At 36.8% G+C, this 20,639-nt stretch overlaps 1 protein-coding gene and 1 long non-coding RNA gene across 2 annotated transcripts in view; both read left to right on the top strand.

The window, feature by feature from the left end:
* The first annotated feature begins 2,214 nt into the window (after positions 1-2,214).
* Positions 2,215-4,050, top strand: LOC128778167 (uncharacterized). Its single transcript, XR_008423523.1, has 3 exons — positions 2,215-2,310; positions 2,402-2,482; positions 3,979-4,050. It is a non-coding gene; the product is annotated as an uncharacterized LOC128778167 (long non-coding RNA).
* A 1,495-nt stretch (positions 4,051-5,545) lies between these two features.
* The window catches only part of LOC128778169 (probable cation-transporting ATPase 13A4), a 71,393-nt gene continuing 56,299 nt past the window's right edge, over positions 5,546-20,639 (top strand). The window contains exons 1-3 of the mRNA XM_053906507.1: positions 5,546-5,674; positions 9,857-9,926; positions 20,065-20,199. Coding sequence (XP_053762482.1) covers positions 5,630-5,674; positions 9,857-9,926; positions 20,065-20,199 — 250 coding nt within the window. The 5' untranslated portion in view covers positions 5,546-5,629. The remainder of the gene's footprint in view (positions 5,675-9,856; positions 9,927-20,064; positions 20,200-20,639) is intronic.

Genomic DNA, 20,639 nt, shown 5'->3' on the forward strand with positions numbered 1-20,639 from the left:
TTCCTCATTATTTCTGCCTTCATCTGTTGACATTTCGTGTTTGCTGTTTTATAAGGTTCTCATTCTCAGTCTGTGCCTTCACATCCTCTGGATTTGGGTTCTCTGACCACGGGCCTCATATCCTCCCACAGTGTGTCCTTTAAAAATGTTCTAACCCAGATTTGTGAAACCACAGAAGGAACAAAGGAGGCAACCTTCAATTCAACTTGAATTCTGGCAGCTATGGGATTTTTCATACCTTCTTCTGAAATTAGCTTGACTATCATGTCCTTTAAGAGACGGGATTCTGGAGCCATGTGAGCTTGAGTTAAAATTCAATCCCTGCTTACTAGATGCGATCTTGGACAAAAGTCCTAAAGTGAACTAAAGATATGAAGGTGAGAATATGTCTACCAGAGATTGATGAAAAAGACTAAAGATGTGTCAAAAGCCCACGTACCCTACAGTCCAGCTCTGCAGAATTGCCGGGACTGAACAAGACAGCCAGGTGTTAGGAGACATGAGGTTGCAAAGTGGACAATGGCAACCAATCTCCTTCAGTCCCTCTTTCCTCTTTCTAACTTGCAGCTTGTGAAGGGAGAATCACTCCCAGTGGCAGTGCACTCCAATTTTAAATTTTATACAGAAAATCAATAGGAAAATAGAATTTTTTTAAAGTTACTTTGCAACCGATCTCATTGAAAAAAATCGATCTTGTAAAATAAAATATACAGCACTTAATTCTCTCTCTGGTAACTATGAATGTGTGTGTGCATGCACACGTGTATGTGCCCACTCGTGTGCATGCACATATATTTATTGAATAGGATTCAGATTGATTTGGTGTACTACAGATCTTGGGGCTTAGGGATTTCACCTCTATTTCTAGATGTTCATGTGGTTTTAAAAGCATGCTTTCACTTCTTTACCAAAAAACATATAGTGAACCCTTTTTAGTTTTCAGCTGTATACTCTTAGTTCTAGAATTTATCTGATTATACTGACTGTACTATTCAGAGGTATAGAACATACACAGAAGTGTGCAGTGGAAATTAGAGATAATCTGCTCAATTTCCTAAGTTTATTCTGGGAAAATTATAGTGCAGAGAAATTTACTTGAATTTCTCAAGAACACAATTCTCAGAGTAGAGGTAAAAGGAATACAATATTTCTCAACTTTGGCGGCACATTAGAACTATCTAAGGAAATTTCAACAAATTTATGCTTAAGTTGCACACCAGACAAGTGAAATCAGAATGTCTGAGGGTGAGACCTTGGCATTAGTATTTAAAGCTTCCAGTTAATTCCAATGGGCAAAAGTAGGTTATACATATTGCCCCATAAAAACATGGCACTATATTTCTTTCTGTTCAGTTAGGTCGCCAGTTAATGGAAATTCAGATTCACATATAGTTGCTTAAAGAATTCAGAAAAAAGAAGGCATAATTCCCATAAGCCTTAACCTTAACTTTCGTTTTCACTGCTGACATCTACGCTCACTTCCTGGAGAAAATTTTCTTGCAAAAACCTCCTCACTCTTTCCTGGAACATGCTACCAAGCTAATTTTGTTCACAGTCTATTCTACAGTTTTCTCTGAATGTCCATTGCCCACAAGACAAAGTCCTAAATACTCCACCCTAGCATTTAAGATGGTACACTCAGACCTTTATCTTTCCAGCCTCATTCTCCAGTCTGCAGTCAAGTAGACCCACTCATTTGCCCCTCCTCACAACCGACTTGTGCAGAATGTCTTCTACATGCCCTCTTTCCTTCTTATCTGGGCAGAAGTCTTTCAGCCCTTCAAGGCTGCAGCTCAGATGCCATCACTTCCATGATGCCTTCAGCCATCTGCCCGCTCAACATTTCTACGGCATTTCAATACCATACATCTTACTTGATCATATTTTTATTTCTTTGACATATATATATATTGGACTGTATGGTATAGTTTTCACTTTTGTAACAGATTTTCTTCCTTTGTTAGGTTATCAATAACCTAGTGGAACACAGAGACAGAGTTTTATCATATATACTCATCTGCATAGTAAGCCCACGCATGATACACTTCGACTGAACGAAAACTCCTAAGAAAGAATGCCACTTGTGTAGCAGGGAAAGTTGCAGTAAGTTAGGAAAGGAGTGTAAGAAGTGTATTAGAGCTCCATTTTGCTTCTTCTGCAGGCACTTCTTTAGCCACCAAACTGCTATGTATTTACTGATCCCTACATAAGAGACTTTCTTAGTACTTTTCTTTTTCAGGTGAGATGTATAAAAGTGCAGAAAATAAGATATGTTTGGAACAACTTAGAAGGACAGTTCCAGAAAATTGGGTAAGTCATTTCAGTAATTTCATCTGAAAGAGAGAAACTTATCTCAAAAATATCATTTCTAAATAGGTCTTTCTCATTATTATTATTTCAGTTCTTTGGAAGACTGGCTCAGTTCTGCCAAGATACATCTGAAATTTGGATCAGGTCTAACAAGAGAAGAACAAGAGATTAGGTACCATGCCTACTGTTTTCTACATCAGCTCAAGAGGATGGTTGCCATCAGCCAAATAGAGAGCCTAGCAAATCATTATCTTAGCTGGTCAATATCAGAAAACTTTGTAATGCTCTATTCAGTATTGTTAGATTCAATGCATGCACATACCTTCTCTTGCTTCGTCGGATCAGCGTTGTGGGGGAGGTAGAATGAATATCCCCATCATTCCAACATAATACATGAGAAATCTGAGGCTCACAGAGGTTCGATGGCCTGAACAAAGGTCACATGGATGGGAGGTGATTGAAGAGCTGAGTCTCACAGGTTTAGTCCTCTTTCTACTCTACACAGAGCTTCTCAAGGTTATAATAATGGGGTTGAACCAGTTTGGGTTGTAATCAGGAAATATATTTTATGCCAAGATCACATAGTTGAATAATAATTTCAGAGCAGCAGAAACTGTTGTGCAAGAACTGCAGCTCCATGATTCCAAAGCAGTTCCAGGGCAGAGGAACCAGGCTGAGGAAGAGCACAGTGTTGAATGTCAAGTCTATCAGTAATTCACTGTGTGGTTTTGAGCAAGGAACTTCTCATCTCCGGGCTTTGGTTCCCTAGTTGTTAAAAAGGGGAGGAGGACTTTGGAAAGACCTTGCTGGTCCTAAGTTTCTGTGATACTCATATTCCCCTGCACCCCCATTTTCCAGTACTTTGAAGGGACCCAGAGCCTTTCAGCATCCGCATCACCTAGAAGCTTGTTAGAAATGCAGAATCTTAGACCACACATCATCCCTCTGAATCAGAATCTTCACATTACCAAGATCAGGAAGTCATGTGTATGAACGCTAAATCTCAGGAGACACTGCTCTAATACATTTGGCCAAGCTACTTGATCTGAATATCTACATAGGAGGCACAGAGAGTGTGGTCAGTGTTCCCAACAGCAAAATAACTCATAAAGGGTCCTTGCTCTGCATAATCTAAGAAATATACCTCTAGGTTTTCAGTTAAAGGGTGTATAACTTTGTGTATAGAGCTGTCTTTGAGATCCCAACATCTTTTTGCTCACATTAAAATAAATTCTACAGCTTCCCAGAACTAAACAGGAGTAGGAAGGTAGGTCCAGTACTTCTTACTAGTAAAACTATTTTCTTGCAATGATCTCTCCATCCCACGTCCACAGAGCCACAGTTGGGGACAGAGTTGAGAGAGTGCCAATCTGGAAACTTACTTGAATGAGGCAACCACTAATATTAAATACCCAAATTGCCATCAGGGAAATATTTAGACCTCAGGAAGAATCTAATTTAGTAGATGCAATAGGATCATGTTTATTGTTTTTGTCCTTGGGAACCACCCCCTCCCCACTCAGTTATTTTGAGAAGGATGGAGATATTATGGAACAAGGGAGGCTTACCTTGACTGGGAGAAAGTGAATAGGCCTTTTTTCGAATGAGTGAAAAATGAGCTTCATTTTTATTAGTTGTAACTGACTGACCTATGATCTCTCCCTATAGGAGGTTAATATGTGGGCCTAATACTATCGATGTTGAAATCACACCAATTTGGAAACTACTCATCAAAGAGGTACGCAGGACTTACTCTTGGCGCTAAATAGAGGCTAAAGGAGTTCTAGTCAAACAATCAAGAATGCTACTTGTTAATAAGTAACCGTAATTTGTGATATTTTAAAACAGTACAAAGGATAGATTCTTCATATCTCTTTTCTAGTGTTTTCCTTGGAGACCATCTTTTGCACATGTTGCCTGGCACAGTATAATGACACTCATGTGTCTACTTATCCTTTAATAACTGGGTGCACCTCTTCTCTTTCTTTCTTTCCTTTTTAATCCAATGTTTCTTAGCCTTTCCCAACTTTGTGAAACTAAAATAATAATTAAAAATTTAAAAACTCAAGACATTTCTTATGGGCAACATAATTTCCTCAGCATTAGCCTTATTAGTTCTCTAGATCTCAATGTTTGTGTGGGAGGGGAAAAAAGGACTTGACCATCATTTGTTAAGTTGAATTTTTCCTCTTTGAGTCTACCATTGAGCTTATTTTTCATTTTGCAGTGATTATTATGAAACTATAACCATACAGCTGTACCCTGGGTCTTTTTCTGAACTTTACTTCTACTCCTACTTGTTTTTGAAAAAACTTACTAAACCCAAGGTATTTTCTCAATATTTCTATAAGAAAGGAAGCAAAAGAAACTGATAGGAAATGTTTCTGTGTGCTCCTTCCCCAACCAGAGGCAAAGATTACTGTTCCCATCTTAGACAGATGGAAATCAACTGGAGAGCATTTGAATAAGGGTACAAAATGTCTTAAACCAAAGCAGGCTAACAACTGTGGAGTTAGCCTCTCCCTTCTTCCACAGTGTCCTAGATGTTCAAGGACAGTTTCCCAGTTTCAGCTTGGCTCTCTACTAATGAGCAAATGTAGTCTTCAACTTATCCATAAATCTAAGTACTTTGATGGCTTAGAAGATGGCAGATGCTGTGTCGAAGGGAAGAACAACAGACTCGAGAGCATTTTAACTCCGTAAACCTGAACTAAAACTTCACCCTTCTGAGGGCCAGTACATGTGAACTAAACCTCATAGTATCCACACCCTACACCCTTGTGATGGTCATCATGAGGACCCACGAGACACTACTTTGTGAATGATAAGGTGCAGCAGTGATTAAAAGTAAGTGCTCCAGGGTCAGCTCCCCAGGTTCAAGGCCTACTCTGTGATTTGTTGCAGCTGTGTGACCTTCAGCAAGTTTCTCAAGAATCTCATGTCTCAGATCTCGAGATCTGAGTCTCAGCTTCTCCATCTTTGCAATGGAGATAAGTAAAAGCTTCTGGGTAATAAGGTAATTATGGAAATTAAATGAGAAAATTCAGGTAAAGTTGCTAAGCACAGTGTCTGGCACGTGACAATTGCTGAATAAATACAGTAAGAATGAGAATATTGTATGGGGTGGTTGGTGTCACAGAGAGGCTTTTGAAAGCAAACAAGTCAATGAATAGCTCAGGGCGAAGACTAAATATCCCCATTGCCTTCCTGTTTTTGTGTCTGCCAACAGGTTTTAAATCTATTTTACATATTTCAACTCTTCAGTGTCTGTTTGTGGTTTAGTGAAGACTATAAGGAATATGCTTTTGCCATCATAATCATGTCCATCACGTCCATAGCGTTGACGGTATATGATCTCAGAGAGGTGAGTTTTTCCCCCACCAATCTTGTGGCCACAGAAAGGGAACAGTAGGACCTTTATTGAAATACTGTTAGAAAGAAGAATCAGGAAATAGCCATTGCCCACTCCACAATAAATGAGACCAAGTTTGTAAATATCTAGCACAAATATTGATACTCAACAACGTTAGTCCTTTTCCTTCTATTACATCCTGATTCCTAACCTTCCAAGTTATTTTTCCTCCTCTCTTTAGTTTATTCAGGCTGATCAGCCAGAGGAATTTACAAATATCTATGAATTGTGCATAAGTGAAAAAATATGTACAGAGAATACTGTCGAATCTTGAAGATGATGGGAGAGGGTGCAAGGTGGAAGGGTCTGTTTCATAATGACTCTTTGCCTTTTCTAGTTGGTCAGTACTTATTTGTCAAAGCCTGAGTCCAACACTAGGCTTTCTTTATACCCACGCCAGGGGATCTAGGTGCCGTTGGGAAAAAGTCCTGTAGAACAGATTGGTTGATGACACTCTAAATCCATGAATTCCATCCTTATCTGGGCAAGCTTTCTGTAGGTCCCTGGTCAATGCACTGTCCCATTCTCAAAATTAAGAATTCACACCAAATATTTCTCCATGAGAGAGACCTCCTGTTCATCTCATAGTCCACTTCTCTAATTCAGCAGATAATCTCACCACTTGTTCCACAAGGAAGATAGAAGCCAGAAGACAGGAATTTGCTCAACTCCCCACTCTCCAACTGTCAAAGGACTCTGTTTCTGCCTCCCACCCGCCCTGCTCTCCCGTTATGGAGGAGAAAGGGCCCCTGCCTGTGCTTGCCAAAGCACCCTCTCTGACCTGCTCAGGGTGCTTCTGTGGTCCTTCAATGACCTCCTCACTCCCTCCCCCAAGGGCCTTTCTGTTAGCATTTAAATGTGCTCAAGTAAGGAAGCAACCATTTCTTTTTACCCCGCTTCCACCTGTAGCTACCACTCTACCTCTCTTCTCCCTTTTACAGCAAAACTTCTTTATGTGTGCTTTTGTCACTTATTGATCTCCTGGTCTCTTCTCACTATACTGACCTGATTTCCTCTCTGGTGACTCCATTAGAGAACTCTCGTTAAGATCACCACTATAATCTTAAGGCCATAGGTGGTTATAACATTTTTTTTTTAAATTCCTTTTTAAGGGGCGCCTGGGGTGACTCAGTCAGTTGGGCATCTGACTCTTGATTTCGGCTCAGTTCATGATCTCACGGTTCGTGGGATTGAGCCCGGTGTTGGGCTCTGAGCTGGTCCTGGGGCCTGCTTGGGATTCTCTCTCTCCCTCTCTCTCGGCCCTTCCCTTGCTCACATGCGCGCTCTCTCACTGTCTCTCAAAATAAATACATAAACTTTTTAAAATAAAAATTAAAAACTTCCTTTTTTTAAACTAGTTATTTTTTTCTTAATAGAAAGAGTAATATATGCACATGATTTTTTAAAAGTTCAAATAGAACACAACGGTATAAATAAAAAGTAAATATCCCTCCCAGTTTGGATCTCCCAGTATCCAGGTTCCCTTTCCAAAGGCATTCACTGAGACCAAAAGTTCTATGACCTTGAGCAGTATTAAACACACAGGCACTAATTTGTTTCACACAAATGGAAACACTATGTGCACTGTTGTGCGCTCGCTTCCATTTTCCACCTAATATATGTTAAATATCTTTCATGTCTGCCCAAATATGTTTTCTCTAGATGCACCATAATTTTTTAAACCAGTCTGATGTTGATGGATAGTTAGATTATTTCTAGTCTTTTGCTGTTAAAACAATCACAATTCTTGCACATGTATCTTTTTACACATCCACATATATGTGTGTTTATAAATATATATAAATTATGTGTATTTATATTACACATGCATATGGATATAACAAGTATACATATGTGTGCTTATATATATTGACATAGAGACATAAAATTTTTATACCTGAAATTACTTAATTATAAACTAGGTATATTGTTTTCATAGGCATCCTCAAAAGGCATCTTAAACAAGTAATACTAATTTACACTCCTCCCAACAGTAGAGGAGTGTTGGTTTCCCTTATCTTTGCCAATATAAGTGACAATAGAATTGCATAACTTCAACAGCATGTTTTCTATTACAAGTTGAGCACTTGCTCATGTCCTAAGCTATTTGCATTTCTTTCACTGTGAACTGTATTTGTGTCCTTCATTAATTTTTATTGGACTTTTGGTCTTTTGTTTGTTGATTTCATGGTCTCCCTCCTACCGCGGACACTTTTTTTTTTTTTTTCACGCTGCAGCTTTTATTAAACTTCTCAGTTGCAATTGATAGTTAACTGCTCCGTTGCTTCTTTTTGAAGCGCTCTTTCCCTGAGACTTCAGAGACAACACACTCTCCATCCTCTCTAGTTGCTCTTTTTCAATCTTTTTTATAGTTCATCCTCCTCTAGTGGCCTTTTGTGGGGGAGGCAGTGTCTCAAAAGCAAAACAATATGCAAACTATACAATGTATACTCTACCGCATATACAATGTATGTTCTATCTTTCTCTTCCCCTCCACTTGTGCAACCACATTTATTTCTTGTGTTTTCTTCAGAAGAAATTTTTAGGCAAGTCAAGCAAATGCAAATATATGAACCTTGTTTTTCCTTCTTTCTTATGTAAAAGGTAGCATCATTATGTAATCTCCAACCTTGCTTTATTATTATTCATAATAGTATGTCTTCATGGCCTTTTCATGTATGTATATTGAGAGATTCTTCACTGTTCTGATAGCTGTATATACCAATGAGTTCTAAAATGACTTTCAAATTTGTATATATTTCCAGCGCAAACATTTCTTTTGAGTTTGAGACTCATAGATGCAACAACCGATTTGATTCAAAGTCACTTATTTAGGGAAGTTTTCTATTATTGCTTCTATGGGCTGTATATTCTCCAAAAGCATACCTTTTTTTTTTTAATTATTGATTGTAATGATACATTTACGTTTGTGACTATTTGATAAATATATTTCTCCCAGTGGTTTGTAAATTCCTTGCTAGTAAGAACTGTATCTTTTTTTTTCTTTTTCTTTTTTTTTTTTTTTTTGAACATTCTATCCCCACCTCTTAGCATAGTCCCTGACACATAGAGTGTGTGTAATAAATGCTGAGTGGATGAAAAAATGAATAAAAGGATACATTAATAGCAAAACAGTCTTTCACTATGTGTTACTCTATTAATTGTTCTTAGGACATATTAATCAGATTTATAAATGATTTATGCTAGAAGGTTTAGGCGGTGTCATAAATGGCAAAATCAGAAGAAAAAAAAATGAATACACTAGATGATTAGGAGTTTTAACCCCTAGAAACAGATAGTTCTTTTACACAACAGTTTCTTTCTTTTTTAAAAATGTTTATTCATTTTTGAGAGAGAGAGAGAGACAGAGACAGAGACAGAGACAGAGCGTGAGTGGGGGAGGGGCAGAGAGAAAGGGAGACAGAATCCGAAGCAGGCTCCAGGCTTTGAGCTGTCAGCACAGAGCCCGACGCGGGTGTTGAACCCACGATCTTTGAGATCATGACCTGAGCTGAAGTCGGCCACTTAACCTACTGAGCCACCCAGGAACCCCTCTTTTACACAACACTTTCTTTAAAAATGTGAAATCAAATGTAATTTTATTGTGTTTTTCTTTTTTATCCTCTTATTGATTCACTGTCAACGTCCTGTGTATTTCATATATTAAAACAATGTATACTATGAGGAATAGTAGGCACCACTAAAACTCCTCATAAAGTTACAGATTAAGAACTCTGATGTGGAATAACTCAAAACTGAGATATTGCTTAGCTCTCAAAGCTATTTAGGTATGAACATTTATCTTGAATGACTCAAGTTCTTGATGTTCTCTGCTGAAAGAACTAAATACAAATTTATGGTCATCAAAAACTACTTTGAGTGAACAGAGCATGCTGGGAAATTTCTTTCTATCCAAGAACACATACTTCTTACTGCTGGTGAACAGCACAGCAAGTTGAATGACTTTTCAGGTAACTAATAGGCTGCTTGGTCTTTCATTTTTAGCCAGTGCATTCAGTTGGGAACAAGTCAGTGCTCTATCTTTAAAGAGACTAGCACTTTACTGAATTAATACCTGGGACTTCTCCTCAAGTAGAAAAGCCTTTTTTCCCATTTTCCTTTCTTCTTTTTCAGCAATCTGTAAAGCTCCACCACCTAGTTGAGTCACATAATAGCATTACAGTCTCTGTATGTGGGAGAAGAGGTAAGTCTCATTATTTTAGATCTGTGTGTTGTTCATAAGGAATCAAAACGGGATTTAAACTTGTATTCCTGGTTGTTGCTACTACTTTCCTCTTCGTGTGTGTGTGTGTGTGTGTGTGTGTGTTTCTGGTGCACTTACTTAAAGGAATGAAGGACTTGAGATGTTTTCACCTTAAAAAGAACTTTACTGAGGTAAAATTGACATACAATAAGCTGAACATATTTAAAGGATACAATTTGATAGATTTTGACTTATGTACATCCTTGTAACTATCTATGAAACTATTACCACAATAAAGATAATGACTATCCATTGCCCCCAAAAGTTCCTTCTGTCTGTAACCTCTCCCTACCCAACCCCATCCTCAAGCAACTGCCTTGCGTGTTTAGAATTTTATATAAATGGCATTGTACAGTGGGCATTTTTTGTCTTTTATAAGATATTTTGGGTTAATTTTACTGGAATCAAAGTTCATAATTATTTTAAAATGCATCTATTTTATTAAGTATATCAATAGTTTATTCCTTTCTATTTCTGAGTAGAGTCCCAGTGTATGGATAGACTAGTTTGTACACCCATTCACCTACTGATGGAAATTTGGGTTGTTTCTAGTATTGGGCTATTATAAATAATGCCTCTATGAAAATTTGTGTACAAGTTTTTGCATGGACATCCACTTTCATTTCTTATGGGAAAATACATAACTGTGGGGCGCCTGGCTGGGTCAGTCCGTTAAGTGACCGACTTTGGCTCTGGTCATGATCTCGCGGTTTGTGAGTTCGAGCCCCGCGTCAGGCTCTGTGCTGACCGCTCGGAGCCTGGAGCCTGCTTCGGATTCTGTGTCTCCCTCTCTGTCTGCCCCTCTCCTGCTTGCTCTCTGTCTCTCTCTCAAAAATAAATAAACATTTAAAAAAAGAAAAAGAAGAAGAAAAAGAAAATACAAAAGTGCGAAATGGCTAGGTCATATGGCAGGTAAGTGTTTAACTTTTTAAGAAACTGCGAAATTGTTTTAGAAAGTGTTTGTACTATTTTACATTCTTAACAGCAGTGTATGAGAACTGCAGTTGCCCCATACTCTTATCTGCACTTGGTATGCTCAGTCTTTTTAATTTCAGCCATTTTTAACAGGTGTGTAATAATATCTCATTGTAATTTTAATTTGCATTTCCTCAATGACTCATGGCACTGACCACTTTTTCAAGTGCTTATTTTCTACGTATGTATTTTCTTTGGTGAAGTTAAAATTTTTGTGCTGCTAGATTCACTTTTATTAATTGACTTTTGAGATTTCTTTCTGTATTCTGAATACAAATCTTTTGTCACAAAGATGCCTTGCAAATATCTTTTTCTCACTCTGGGACTTAGCTTTCCATTCTCTTTACAGTGTCTCCCAAAGGGTGGATATTTCTACTTTTGTTAAGGTCCAGTTTATCAAATTTTCCTCTTGTGGATCATGCTTTTTGTGTCAGATCTAAGAAATCTTTGTCTAATCCAAGGTTATCAAGCTTTTCTGTGCTGTCCTAATGTAAATAAGTGCTTAATACATAAATTCTTAATGAATATTTACTCAATAAATTGATGTGAGGTATTTTTTATTTGAAAATGTATTTTTATAACCATACAATGGGAAATATTGGTTATTTTCTTTTTTTCAATTTTAAAAGTTTTATTTAGATGTATTTTATATAACCTATAATATTTAATTTTTAGAAAGAGTGCTATTTTTTTAAGTATAATTTATTGTCCAATTTGCTTCCATACAACACCCAGTGCTCATCCCAACATGAGACATCCTTTGCAAAATGAAGGGTTACAAGCTGGTACCTTCCTTGGAAATCCCCCACATTTGGGAAATTTGTTAAAGGTTAGGGTAGATTGAACAGATTTAACAATATTTAACAACTTTGTTGCATATGAAGTTGGGGAGTACAAGTAGGACACTTTCCTAAAGGACTGAATAGTCTGAATAATTCATTTCATCAAGAAATAATCCATAGTTTTCAAAATGGGATAGTAATTATGAATATAACCTGGTGGCAAAATTCTAGTCTTTCTTTATCCAACCCTTAGGTTGGAACACACCTGGTTCTCAGGAGGAGAGAGGGCTATAATTAACAACTACAATGCATACTTTTCTATCACACAGACAAGCAACAAAAAGCCATAAAATTTGTAGCCCAAACAGAAACGATTTGGGTCCCAGGATCATAATGTTACATAGAATGCAGGGTGATGCCCCCTGTCACCCTTCCTCTCAGACCTCCAAGTGATGGGGTTCTTTCCAAAAGGGGAATGTCCTTCATGAGAGAGAAAAAAAGCCACATTCAGATTAAATTAAGTGCCGTGTTTTTGTTTGAACAATTGGTAGCAAAAACCAGGCTGTTTGCTTAGCTTTATTTACTTATGGTGGCTAAGAGTTTGGGGTTGCTGCTGGCAAATTGGGTGCTTAGCAGGGTTTATAACCAACTTAGCTTTGGTGAGTGGAAGAACACGTCTTTGAACTCATAAATAATCAGCAACACTGCCACTATATTCCTTTCATGAGACAATCGGTGAAGTCCTTGGTGGCTAGCTGATAACCATGAATGTATTGTTTTTGTTTCTGTTTTTCTCCAGGTGTAAAAGGCCTCCTCCAGACTAGACATCATTAATGAGGCTTCTAATGGACAAATATACTTTCAATCTTTCAGGACAATCCTTTGCTTCCTACTGTAAATTAGTATCGATCTGGTCTTCTAGTTATTTCTCCTTTCAGGCACAATAGGAAAATTAATGTAATAAGTAAAGTTCTGCCTGCTGTGAAGCTTTTCTTCTTCACGGTCATTCTGGGACCCTTTTAAGCCAGGATCTAAAACCATGAAATATTTGGGATTCTTTCTTGTCTGTTAATGATCACAAAAAAAACTTCGCCTGAGGTCTTTGATGTACAATGAGGAACAGACAACAGAATGACAAAATTGGGAAGACATGTTGGGAGATGAGAAAAATGTTCTTAAAATTCACTTGGATTTTAAAAATCTGATTGAGTCTTATTTTGTTTATAACTCTTCTACTTGATAATTGAATCTTGTTGGAAACTCATAATTTATAACGGCCAGTCATATCAGATAACGTTAAATTCATGATAGACAGGTAAAGGTTCTGGTTTTTAGTCTCCCTCAGAGATTAATAGAAACAAACAAACAAAAACTACATTGGATTCTAGAATGTTCATAGTTTTAGGTTTCTTATTTAGATCTATATTGTATTTTGAATTTTTTTAAAGATTGAAGTTCATTTTTTTTTTTTTTTTTTTTTTTGCAAATAGACATTCAAATGTTCCAATATCATTTGTTGAAAAGACTATCCTTTCTTCACTCAGTTGCCTTTGCATCTTGGTAAAAAATCGGTTGTTCTTATACAGGCGGATCTGTTTCTAGACTCCCTATTCTATTCTACTGATCTGTCTGTCTTTATACCAAAGCCACAAGGTGGCTTTATAATTAGTCTTAAAATAGCATAATGTAGTCATCCAACTTTGTTCTCTTTTTCAGAGTTGCTTTGGTGATATTGGGCCCTTTGCATTTTCATAGGACTGTTAGAATCATCCTGTCAATTTCTAACAACAACAAAAAAAACCATGATGAGATTTTGATTAGGATTGTGTGAAATCTGTAGATCAATTTGTGGAAAGTTGACATATTAATAAATTTGAGTCTTCTGACCTATGGACATAGTATGTCTCTCCATTTATTTGATTTTGGTTAATTTGGTCTTCTTTCTCTCAGCAATATTTCACAGTTTTTTGTGTGTGGGCCTTACACATACTCTCTAAGATTCATTCCTAAATATTTCATGATTTTGATGGTCTTGTGAATGGTATTTTTAAAAGTAAATGTTCAATTGTTCATTTGCCAGTAGTTTCCTCAAATGCATGTGATGATTCATCTCTAAGCACTCTTGGGTCTGTATTCTGAACTCATAGAGACCTCTGGATTTTGTCTGGGTTCCCCTTCCCTGCACAGTGGCCTGGGAAGTCTCTAAAGGCAGTAAGCTAAGCAATTGCAAGGCACCTTCACTTGTTTTCTGTCTTTTGTTGCTTATGTTCAGTGCCCCAAAACCATTGTTTCACATATTTTGTATGGGCTTGGTTGTTTCTGGTGGGAAGATAAATCTGTTCTTTTTTACTACTTCTTGGCTGGAAGTGAATCTTGACCTTTTAAAAATAATCTGGTCATTTTCTTGCTTAATTTTTTATGATGAAACATTTCGCATACAGACAATAATGGAGAGAATACAATGACACCCATGTAGCTTTCACTCAGAATCAATGATTATCAGCTCATTGAATCTTTTTTTTCCAACTGTCTTACTACCTCCTTCACTCTAGATTTATTTTGTTGCTATTCCAGATATCACGTGATTTCATTTGAAAAAAATTCAGTATATATGCAAAATATAACAATTCCTTTTAAATTTCTTTACCTAAAAAAAATAAAGTAGCTCCATAATTTAAAAAATCAATTATATAGAAGTATTCAAACTTTCTTAGTTGAGTCACCAGTGTGTGTTTATACATGTAAATACATCTTCAAATCAGGATCTAAATAAAGTCCACATACTGCAAATGATTGGTAAGTCTCCTCTAGTTTATTTTTTATAATAATTTTTTAAATGCTTATTTTTAGAGAGATAGAGCATTGGAGAGAGAGAGAGAGAGAGAGAAAAAATTCCCAGCAGGCTCCACACTGTCAGCATGGAGCCGACTTTCACAAACTGTGCGATCATGACCTGAGCCCAAATCCAGAGTCAGATGCTTAACCAACTACACCACACAGGGGCCCCAAGTCTCAAGTTTATTTTAACTCTACACATCCCCTCCTCCATATCTTACATTTTCCTTGCACATTTTTTTGTTGTTGTTGAAGAAAGGAAGTGCTTCATCCTGTGGGTTCTACAGTTTGGGTTATGTTGATTGCATATTCATAAAATTATTTAACTTGATTTTCTATTGCTTGCAATTCCTGTAAATTGGTAGTTAGATCCAAGGCTTGAGTTTTTGGCAAGAATACTTTATAGTTGATATAGTGAACATTTTTTTTTAAGTTTATTTATTTATTTTGAGAGGGAAGGAGAGAGAGAACTCATGAGCAGGGGAGAGGCAGAGAGAGAGAGAGAGAGAGAATATCTCAAGAAGGCTCCACACTGTCAGAGCAGATGCGGGGCTCAATCTCAGGATGGTGAGATCATCCTGAGCTGAAATCAAGAGTCAGACCTTTCACCAACTCAGCCACCCAGGCACTCTGATATTGTGAACTTCTAAAATGGGAGGTGCATACTATCTGATTATCTTCTTTTTGTGACATTAGCAAACAAATGTTTATGACCTAGATTTACTATTTCATTAGGAGTTTCAAATTTCTACTTGTATCATACCATCTTCACATACTAAGCGGAATATTTCAGTAAAGAAAAACCCTCCTCAACTATTTCATTACCCTGAGATTCAGTTTGTTTAAGAAATAAAAGATTAATATTTGATTATTTTTTTTTTATGTACCAGCTTTCAAAATAATGGGTTGATCCTCTAGCATTATCCAAAGAATTTTTTTTTAGAGTCAATATGGATGTATTATGTTAAACGTTGTTGGTATATTTCTCTCCATGGCAATTTTTATTCTTACTGTGCTCAAATTGTCTCATCTTTGGCCGTTGAGTGCCTCCTCAGGTTGGCTTGTGAATTCTTTTGCCATGACTTCAGCAGTCTTTGAAAATTTTATTGCTTTCTGATATGGTATGATATTCCACGTTCATCTGGAACAGTTCTGCTCTAAACCTGGACACATCCATTTTTCCAAAGAGCTCTTAGTAATTAATGGTAGTTAGAGACCTCAAACAGTGCACTGGAAGTGCTCGTTTCTACGTGTTAGTCACTGTTGCTAGGCCTTTTTAGGAGACAGATGTAGGAAATAATTTATTTCTTTTTTTAAATGTTTATTTATGTTTGAGAAAGAGAGAGAAACAGAGTGTGAGCAGGGGAGGGGCAGAGAGAGAAGGAGACATGGAATCCGACACAGGCTCCAGGCTCTGAGCTGTCAGCACAGAGCCCAACGCAGGACTCGAACTCACGAACCGCGAGATCATGGCCTGAACCGAAGTCAGCACTTAACTGACTGAGCCACCCAGGCACCCAGGAAATAATTTCTTAAAGATACAATACATTATGAGTTCATACTGGCCTTTCTAATTCAAGTTTAGAGCTATGGGCTTTTTACTTAACTTTGTTGATTGTTGATTGTTGATTGTTGATTGTCTCTCCTTTCTCTATCTCAAGTGTCCTGATTCTCAATGATAGCAACAAATTACTCATTTGCTCTGTTCCTTATACACACTAATCTTAGAATAGCAAACCAAGACACGCTGCGGGAATGTAATTCCTAAAAACAATTTCATGTTTTGTTGGAATTCTTCTTTTCTCCCACTTATGATATGCCATTTCAAATGTACAAATTATACATTTTTTAAAAAAAAATATGTTTCAGAGTTACTCAAAATGATTCTTCTCTGTTTATGTCAACAATTTGATAGGGTCATCCCATTCATTTTGCCTTAGGTTTTTAGTGTTAGCTTTTCAAATTTGTTTTTTGTATTCCCTTATGTAGGTATTACACAAATATATATTGTATAAAATATAAATGTATAAATTTAATAAAATTATATATATAATGTATAAATTATAAATTAGATAAAATGTGTATTATGATTACATAAACTATCTGCATGGTTCAAAAGATCTTAAAGGTCTTAAATCCATAAAACAAGACATTTGGGAGAGTCAGGCTCCTATCCCTCTTTATCTACCTTGTATAATCTCTATAGGAATCATTTTTGTTTGCTTTTGATTTATTCTTACATTTAACGGATACAAAAGTTATATATAATATCCATATCTGTATCGCATGTATCCAGAAGATTATATATATTTATACTGCTGTTTAGATGACAGGGATATACCATACACATTTAACTTACATTTCCTGGTGTGTATGTTTTACATGCTTTATTTTAATTGAAGTATAGTTGACATAGAATGCTATATTAGTTTCAGGTGTATTTATATACTTAACTGTGTTTCATAGAGAGTCTTTCATAATGGGATAAAGAAATAGTTTTCGTGTGTGATTTCAGCTGTATAGTACTCTTGTGTATGGCGGAGCCATTGTTTATTCAACCAATTCTCTATTGAAGTATGTTTTTTATTGTTTTTTTTTAGTTTTTACTATTACAGATAGTGCTGAAGTAAAAAGGCTTGTTGTGCATATGTCTTTTCATATTGCCACCAGTTTATCTTTGGCATTGATTTCAAGAAGTAAAATTGCTGAGTTAAAGGATGGATGTGTGTATGTACTTTTGCTAGGTACATATTGCTAAATTTCTTTCCATGGAGATGGTACCAACTTGCATTTGCACCAGAAATTGTGAGAGTGCCTGTGTCTTCATGGCCTTGTCAACAGACTATGCCGGCAAACTTTTAGATTTTTCTAATTAGATAGATGGGCAATGTTATATGTATATGTTTATTTTTTCTTTTTTAAGGGAATAACTTGACTCTTAGAGAAAAGTTGCCAGAATAGTTCAAATAACTTTTTCCCTGAGCAATTTGAGAGTAAGTTGCCAAACTAAGGCTCCATGACTCTTACCTATTTTAGTGTGTGTTTCTTAAAGACAAGGACGTTCTTCTACATAAATGACAGTGTAGCCGTTAATATCAGGAAGTTAATATTGATATATTAATAGAAACTGATACTCAGACCCTATTCGAATTTTCCCAGTGGTTAATAATGTTCTTAATAGAAAAGGATTTGGGATCACACAATGGTGTTGTTCAACATATCTCTTTATTTTTCAATCTTCCCTTGATTTTCATGACTTTGATTCCTTTCACTCTGACTATTTTGTAGAAAGTCTCACAATCTGGATTTGTCTGATGTTTCCTAATAGTTAAATTCAGGTTATGCATTTTTGGCTGGATATCACAGAAGTGATGCTATGTCCTTGTTGCTTCCTCTCAAGTGCTACATAATTTAAATTTGTCCTATTACTGGTGATGTTAATTTGGATTACTTTGTTAAATAGTACCTGCCAGGTTTCTCCACTGTAAATTTACTCTTTTCCCCTTTGTAATTAATAAATATTTTGTTGAGAGATACTTTGAGATGATATAAATAAACTCTCCTCATTAAATTTACCCACTAGTTGTAGTATCCATTGCTATTTCTTGGCTAAATTATTACTTTGATGGTTGCCAAATGGTGATTTTCTAATTTTATCTTTTCTCCTACATTAATTGTAAAGTTACTGTAGGAAAAAACTATCTTTCTCCTCATTTATTCATCCATGTGCTTATATCATATGGACTCATGAATTCCTATTTTATTTGATGGGTCATAGTTCATTTATCTTTATTTACTGTGATGCTCAAATTGTTACACATTTAGGCAGTGAAAGCCTGTTAAATTGGTTTTGATGTTTTTTCTTTCTCCGTATTTCCTTGAGCAACAAAATGTTCTAGCTTATATGATACTTTTCTTGACCCAGCCTTATAATCAGCCATTTCCTTGAGGAATAAGGATTCTTTTTGGGGAGAGGAATAGAATTTAGAAACCAAAATTTGGGCACTAGATATGCACATTATTATTGGGGTTTCACTGCCCCCAGGCCCTCTCAGAGAACAGAATTAGTGAATATATGTATATCAAAAGACAAGCAAACGTATTTTATATATGCGTGTTCTTACATACACATACATTTACATCTATATTATTTCCCTATTTATCTATTGAAAACTGTCAGTTTACATTGTTGTCTCTAATTCTAATCTAATACCAAAGAGTTTATTCTAGGTTTATTTCCATCTATATTTGTAAGTTCCTTTCTTTATGAGAAACCTGACTCCTATTAGCCTCATTATATCTACTTATTCTATCAATCCCTGCTGAGCGGAACCCAACATCCATCATTACTGATGCCCTCCCCTACTTCCATGTAGACCCCTTTTTCACCCTTCTTGGATTCCAACATCCCACACCAGGCCACTGTCACCAATGTGGCCCTTCTCTCCCTCCTTGGGCTCTGACACCCTGCGCCGGGTCATGTAAACACCTGTCCATTCTGCTTAGGCTCCAAAACTTGTAGCAGGCTGCCCCCACACCCCACACCACCCAACCTTCTGCAAGGATGCCTATCTTATTTAACCCCTCTAGCTTTAGGATGGAGCAAGGAAGGAAAAAAGTAAAAGAAAGCAGACGGGAGGAAAGGAAGAAAGGTAGGTAGGAGGGAAGGAACTTTCATTTTTTAAATTATGAGTAAGAATGAGATCTCTTCAAATGTTTAGCATGCCATTTGCATTGTACGTATGCCTCTATAGAGCGTATGTGTGTGTGTGTGTGTGTGTGCATGTATGAACTGTTAACATCTCTAGCAATTTTGCTATAGTCATTTGCTGTACATCTCTTTTTTCAGGAATTCTTTATATATTAGGAATATTAATCTTTTGTAATATAATGTACTGTAAATTTCAAATATGTTTTCTAAACTTGTCTTTAGGTTTTTTCTCTGTTTTCATTTTATGCAATTTATTACTTTTTTCTCTTATTGTTCTCAGATTTTGAATCAACATTGAGGAATAGTTTCCTTTTTTAAAAATATAATGTATTCTCAAGTTAGCTAACATACAGTGTATATAGTGTGCTCTTGGCTTCAGAAGTAGATTCCCACGATTCATTGCTTACATACAACACCCAGCCCATTCCAACAAATGCCCTTCTCAATGCTTATCACCCATTTTCCCCTCTCCCCTACCCCCTCATCAACCCTCAGTTTGTTCTCTGTATTTAAGAGTCTCTTATGGTTTGCCTCTCTCGCTGTTTGAAACTATTTTTCCCCTTCCTTTCCCCCACGGTCTTCTGTTAAGTTTCTCATATTCCACCTATGAGTGAAAACATGATATCTGTCTTTCTCTGCCTGACTTATTTCACTGAGCATAATACCCTCCAGTTCCATCCACGTTGCTTTTTCATTGATTTCCAATTAAGCTAGATGTTGGACTAGTTGTTGTGAGAAAAAAATCTGACTTGACTCTGCCATCTCACACTTTCAGCTGGAATCCAAGAGCTGGAATCACGCTTCCTGGTACCCGGAGATCTATTAATTTTGACGGGGAACAAAGTGCAAATGCCATGCGATGCCATCCTGATTGATGGCAGCTGTGTGGTAGATGAAGGCATGCTGACAGGTACGGTTCTGTCTCACGACTTACAGCCTTGGCAAGCTCTCCCAGGTTCCTTCTCTATCAGAACAACAGTGGCAAAGCTGGGGCTTGCTGTGGGATATTACACTCCCACAATTCTTACTTGACTGTCCTGCTCTGGATGGGAGAGTTCAAATTAAAGCTGCTTTCTGTGTCCTATGTTTGATACAGTTGTAATTTTCTGAGTGCTTAGCATTTTCTTCTTGAACAAAGGTTATTGCAACCCTGTCGCTTTACCTTAAAAGACTGTAGAGATCATTAGACATTTCAAATCATCTGTGACTTTTATGTTCCGTATTTTCACATAAATTGTATCTTTTGATAAACTTGGAAGATATGAAAGCTATTGATGACATCCTGAAACCCAGAAGGTCAAGTCCAAGCTCTTCCCTGCCTTGGCTTGAATATGTGAAAAGGTTCACGAC

This window comes from Panthera pardus, unplaced genomic scaffold, assembly GCF_024362965.1.
Source record: "Panthera pardus isolate Hobbes unplaced genomic scaffold, ASM2436296v1 HiC_scaffold_189, whole genome shotgun sequence".
In the NCBI taxonomy this organism is placed as follows: Eukaryota; Metazoa; Chordata; class Mammalia; order Carnivora; family Felidae; genus Panthera; species Panthera pardus.